The sequence below is a fragment of the Rhagoletis zephyria genome, unplaced genomic scaffold (genome assembly GCF_001687245.7).
Source record: "Rhagoletis zephyria isolate East Lansing unplaced genomic scaffold, Rhagoletis_zephyria_1.1 Rzeph_scaffold_00030, whole genome shotgun sequence".
Taxonomy (NCBI): Eukaryota; Metazoa; Arthropoda; class Insecta; order Diptera; family Tephritidae; genus Rhagoletis; species Rhagoletis zephyria.
In genome coordinates this window covers 792,310-798,328 of record NW_016157114.1, presented here as the reverse complement: position 1 = coordinate 798,328, position 6,019 = coordinate 792,310, and the positions used below count along the sequence as shown (strand labels likewise).

The 6,019-nt window shown below is 39.8% G+C and overlaps 1 protein-coding gene and 1 long non-coding RNA gene across 2 annotated transcripts; one reads left to right on the top strand and one right to left on the bottom strand.

The window, feature by feature from the left end:
- The first annotated feature begins 388 nt into the window (after positions 1-388).
- LOC108364039 (protein KTI12 homolog) lies at positions 389-1,987 on the top strand. The gene is made up of 4 exons (XM_017617591.1): positions 389-468; positions 1,528-1,610; positions 1,755-1,778; positions 1,821-1,987. Exons 1-4 carry the CDS (start codon positions 389-391, stop codon positions 1,985-1,987), a joined length of 354 nt encoding a protein of 117 aa, XP_017473080.1.
- Positions 1,988-2,307: 320 nt separating this feature from the next.
- On the bottom strand, positions 2,308-2,901 carry LOC108364214 (uncharacterized). The gene is made up of 3 exons (XR_001847728.1): positions 2,840-2,901; positions 2,718-2,782; positions 2,308-2,567 (listed from the first exon to the last, which is right to left on the bottom strand). It is a non-coding gene; the product is annotated as an uncharacterized LOC108364214 (long non-coding RNA).
- Between the last annotated feature and the right edge of the window lie 3,118 nt (positions 2,902-6,019).

The window sequence follows — 6,019 nt, the reverse complement described above, 5'->3', positions numbered from 1 at the left end:
GTGACAGCACAACCATAAGCCGCCTCCACTTGCGCTAGTAGCTCCTCATGAGCGTCCAATTCTTCGTCAGTGGCTCCGGCCACTAGCGCGATATGATTGTCCATGAAGCGGTTATAGTGCCCGGTTAGAATGCTGATGGCGTGCTCCACTTGCACCTCATCCGCGGTATAACCTTCGGTTTCCACCTCCGCCCTGATGCGTAATATAGAACTCCTCGCCGCTCTTCTTATATTCATTGCAGCCATAGTTCCGCGTTTAGAATCGCGAAGGCAAACTACTTTTATTTTACAGCGTAGATTATACGAAACTTTGACAATAAAAAACCGCGCTTTCAGTCCTCACAGGAGGCACCAAAAATATGTATGACAAAAGCAACTGAAAACCGATTATGTTTGTACACACCAACCAGCTGGAATATAATGGCACTTATTTATTTGCAAATTCGTCTTTTATAGAAAGCTACAAACGGTACAAAGCGTGATTTGTTAACGTTAGATTTTATGATGTTTACAGGTTCAAGAATATTATATATAAAAATGGAAGTATGTATGTCTGTATGCAAAACATAAATAATCGAATGACACTTAAGGCTAGTGCAGAGTGCAGACGGTAAAGCTGGTCGTTGCCACTTAATCGCGTACAAACAGAGTTGCCGTTGCAATTTGAAACTAGCATTATCTTGTACCAACGTTGCATTTAAAAAAATATCTAGAGAGGGTTCTCAAAGAATCGAAAGTAAAGTGTCGATACTTACTTGGTATCGGAGTGAAAAGCATCGAGTAAAAAAATACTCGGTATCGCAACAAAAGTATCGAGCATTTATTTGTACTCGGTGGTATCGTTTGATCCATGGCACAATAAACAGGTAATAGCAGAAGAGCAAATGCAACCCTTCCATGTATTTTGTTGTTGCTTGAGAAACATAAAATGTCAAACGAGTTTCAAATTACACCAATATAAACAAGTTTGACAATTCAGAAAATTACCATTTTAACAAAAATCTCATAAACAGATGATCAAACTTGATATTATTTAATAAAAATGTAATTTTTTCAAAATATGGTAAAGAAAAATCGATACATTTTCACACTCGTTTTGCTATATCGTAAACTAAGTCGAAACTACTTAGTAGAAGTCTGAAATGCGACTATGAATAGAGGTAAATTTTAAATTGGTACTTAAATTTAAGTTGCGAGTTTGTTAGTTTCGACATAGTTGCTGGACTATGAATACGCACCAATATAGTTTAAAACAATTGAACTGAATGATGTGTTTGTACCATGAAACTGAATGGCCCGTAGTGAACGTCTTTTACCATAGCGCATAAATGGTTTTTATAGCAAATGAAGGCTTCTCGAAAAACGAATACTTAGGGCCGGTTACTCAATGTCTGGTTAACACTAATCTCCGTTTAAACATCATTATCGACGTGTTCGGCTCCATGCATATAACATGGAGTCGGTAACGTCGATAACGATGTTTTACCGGAGATTAGTGTTAACCAGACATTGAGTAACCGGCCCTCAGCGGACTCTCCCAAGAAAACCAAGTGCATAGCGATATTAAATCAGAGGCATTGCGGTTGCTCAATAAAGAAGATGTGGTATTATTATTATTATTATTGTAGCAGCATACAAATTCCTCAAAGCCTTTTTGGGGAGTGCAGCTGAAGTGACAGTCCGTGGCCAGATATGAATCTGCGTCGTTCCTGTTACGTAGCCCCGACTGTTGTGGAAACGAAGATGTGGTCATCGTGGACGCTGGCAATTATATTAAAGGTGATATTTAACTCTACTACAAAGGGTGTAAATAGGCGCGAGCATGGGAGTTTAACCAACAGCGCGCTGGTGCAGATGTGTTGGATGATCGAGTGGACAATTCGAACGTGCCATATACACGGGAAATATTTGATGCTTTGTGTATGCGTTACGAAGAGCCGCATGGCAACTGCCGTTGGGATAGTCCATTGTTTGTAGTGTTTCCATAACAAATTATTACCAAAATAGTTTCATATAAGTCGTACACACTCGTGCTTATATATGTATTTTTTTTAAGCGTGCATAATTTAAATCACTTGCCCACATGACAGGGACAATTTCGTTAAATATGTACATACCTAAAAATAGTTTCAATAAAGTCCACAATATTAATAGCGCAGTCGATAAAGAAGCAAGTGGCGACACAATGGTAGCTGTTAGGCGTTTTGTAGACCTACTAAGAACAAAAGTTTAAATGCGATAAAATAAGCACATACATACATACATATATACGTACCCAGCCAGCAAAATCATCGTAAACGAGCTCGTAACTGGATATTTTCTTGAAGAGAAACTGGATAAAAAGTCGTGGATAAAAAGTTCGTAAAATGTACGTTTTCTTGCTGGGTATGTACAAAGTATCAAAGTTTTATGAACATTCGAAGGTACTTCTAAGGTGTAAATAAACACCATTGGATATAAATGCGCGTGGATGTGCTTGTTTTGATTGATGGTAGTGACCACAAATGATGGAGCTTTCAACTGAATTTGCTCAGACAACAACTCCAATTGTGATACGGAAATACGCATCTGCAATCAAAATAGAAATTTACGTACACATCATTAAGTTCATCAAATATTTAAGCTATCACATAGATTATTACATAGATTATTATACAAAAGAAACATATATATGTAAATGTAAGTGCGGATATAATACTGACACTGGTAGGTACTGACTGTGTTTAATGCCTGGAAGCTTGTACTAAGACGTATGCCTGCTCAATTTCAATTGGATACGATTTCTGAAATATAAATATGATTAAAAGTTTGAACGTAAATAATTTAATATTTAATTTTACCAGTTTAAAGAGTGATTTTATTTAACTTATTGTAGCGTACCAGCCTTTGCTTTGCCTTCTTCACTTTCAATTGTTTATTTAGTTGGCGTACTCTAAACAGTATCCGGCATTTAAAGAAAATCTGTTTGACGCTGTCTGGAAGGTCTACGTTAGCTGCTTTGTTCAGAAGGCGCTGCTTTATATTTTTACAGTGCGCTATTTCCTGTAAATTAACTGCAAGGAATACCGACTCCAAGCTCCGAATACGGTCTACAAAAAGGGGTGCAGGCTTTTTAAGGTACCATTTCGACACCTGATCGACCCACGTAAAAGTTGCGTTACTGGTGTCTTCGTGCTCGCTGAGATGTTGCTTGCGAATTATATATCCAGCCATATATTCTAGCGCATCGCCATGCAGCACATCGCTATCGCCTTGCAGCACATCAGCATCGCCATGTATCACATCGGTTCCCCCATGCAGCGCATCGCTGTCGCCTTCCAGCACACCACTATCGCCTTCCAGCATATCAGTTTCGCCTTCCAGCACATCTGGATCGTATTCCAGCACATCGCCATCGCCATTGGCGTGAGCGACACTCAGAGCGTCAGCGACCTCTGATTCTGCTTCCAAAGGACCTGGTTCTCCTACATCCTGTTCATCTGGTGCGCTATTTTCGAACACCCCGCTTCCATACAACTCCTGCGGGTTTGATGTGTTCAGCCATTCAACAGAATTCTGCTCGGCGTTGCCTGTTTTGTTCAGATTGTCGGCATTCCTTGCTGAAAAATAATTCAGAGGGGCTATTCTCAAACGAGTCAGTGACAAATATCGTATCGCTATCATAACCTTGCGACATTCATAACACACGTCAGCTACTTCCGATAGCCACCCGAATAATGTCGTTAACTGGTTTGAGATTAGGTATACAGATGTGGATAATATACAATTAAATATACATTTAAAAGATAATTTTTGGCAAACTTAACTAAAATGTATTTTCGGAGCCTGTACCTAAACTCCTTCGGCGTAGGGTGGTCGTTTAATCCTCCCTTGCCTCGTATATTTCCGAATAAGTGCTCCAGCAAATCTTGATTGAGACGCCGTGTGACAAGGTAGTTGAAGTTGTACTTCACTACCACATACTCGTACAACTGTAACAGTGCGTTATTTGTTACTAAACCACCCCTTTGAAATTATTGTAAGCTATTTTTGCGAGGGATGATAACATCTGACATGAAATTATTCATACGTCCCAAAATCTCGAGCTGCCGCTGCATCTTCCGTCCAAATGGTTCCTTTAAGTAAATTACATGCAGATAATAAGTTGTGAATTTTATGAAATAAAACCTTTCCAGGATAATTGAACGTTTTAACGGAGGAATTGAGAACGTCGTACCAATCGTTCACCAACTGAATTAGTTCAGCTGTCTCGATCGCTTCTTCTATGTCCAACCCCAGAGCGTAGCAGCGCAGTATGGCTTTTGCAGTCGTGTTAAAAAGCAACTGTGTCGCCAATTTTACCTTTTGTCTGCCTGAAATTTTGAGTGAATTATATTAGCTACGAGATTATAGAATAGTTATTAAAAACATACCTATCCCTTTTACAACTAAGTGCTCTTCTGTTAACTTGAATGTTATAGATAGGTCGGATACAGATGTGTACCTTATAACATCAACTATTGCGCGCGCAGTTATTATGCGGTCTTTCCAAACAAATCCACTATCAATAAAAAGATTTCGGATGAGTTTCAACAGATGCGGAGCATCCGCAAATGCGAAAACCTTCGCCTCTGGATCAGTAGGGTTGGTGAACCATGGGTGTTCTAGTTAATTGTTAACTAGCTTTAGAAAATGTATTAGTGAATTAAATATATACCTGGAGTGATGCCGAGGTCTCTCCAAAGCTTTTGGTTGGATGGGCCTATATCGCAGACCATCGCAAGAACAGGGAAGCCAGCATTTTGCACAGCCGAAATAATTGTATGCAAAAGTTCGACGGTTATTTTACAATTAAAATCGTAAAATACTGGCTTCTTCCAGGATTTTAATAATCCGCGCGCCATAACCACTTGAACATAATTTGCCGGCTACCTGACGAAGTCGTCGGTAGGCTCATACTCAAAAGCTTCGGTGACCTTCATCTCGTCGAAAGCCAGCACACAAACTTTTTCGACGGCAGTGAGCTCGTGAATGTGGCGCATTAAGTCCAATGCAACGGATAACATTCCCTCACCAACACTAATTTACGGTACCACCTTTGAAGTGTGCTTATATGTGGCAGGGGGAAGCCTTTCGCATACAGATGCCTATATGCTCGGGGTCCGGCAGTGTAAATACATATGGCGCTGGAAATATCGCTCCACGACCATATAACGTTTTTGTCTACAAAACAAATAAAATCTAACAGCAAATTTACAGAATTTGGTTTAATTTTATACATACCTTTTGCAATCATTTTTTTAACCTGTCCGTCTGTGCATATGGACCGAATGGAAGACATCAAAGATGCATTTTCGTCCAGCTGGGCTTTAAGTTTTGCGTTCTCCTTAAGCAGCTGCTTATTTTGCGCTTTCAAATTGGCAATCTCCAGCTCCATTGTACACTGCAGAACTATGGAACTAAGAAATTTGTTTTGTGGAAGAAGAAAACTGCGTAGAAAAGTATATACATATATATGTATGGCATTAAACAACTTACTAAGTTTGCGTGTGGCAACTAGTATATGCCACACATTGAGCAGAGGTTCCTACGGAACCACTATGTACCACTTCTGATATAATTGTTTCACTTATGGGATCACTTAAGTAACCAATTGGTTCACATACTTTCCCGCCGTCACTTCCACAACTAAAATATTTCAATTTTACCACCTACATGCATATATATTCTAAGGCTCTGATCTTAAAGCATACTTACAAAGGCGGTTTTATAAAGAGCGTTGAAACAGGGTTGGACATCAAGTGCGTACGTTGTGCGCCACCAATCAAATCGGAGCACGCGAAATGCTCCCCGCAAACTACATGGTTTGCTGTGAACGTGATGCCACATGCTCTGTTCCAATCAGCCACCCGGCGTGGCTCCTGCGGGACCTTAAAAAAGGGAACTCCACCCTTTACACGCTTTTTGTGGCAGAGAACGCACTTTCCCATCTTTGATTTAATCAAGGACTTCACACAAAACATAGTATCGTATATAGTATA

What these genes read in the sequence shown, in the direction of transcription:
- LOC108364039 (XM_017617591.1), top strand. Translation starts at nt 389, where the DNA reads ATGTTTGTACACACCAACCAGCTGGAATATAATGGCACTTATTTATTT. An exon ending in TAAAGAAGATGTGGTATTAT is followed by an intron (nt 1,611 to 1,754) that starts TATTATTATTAT and finishes ATGTGGTCATCG; the next exon opens with TGGACGCTGGCAATTATATT. An exon ending in CGCTGGCAATTATATTAAAG is followed by an intron (nt 1,779 to 1,820) that starts GTGATATTTAAC and finishes AATAGGCGCGAG; the next exon opens with CATGGGAGTTTAACCAACAG.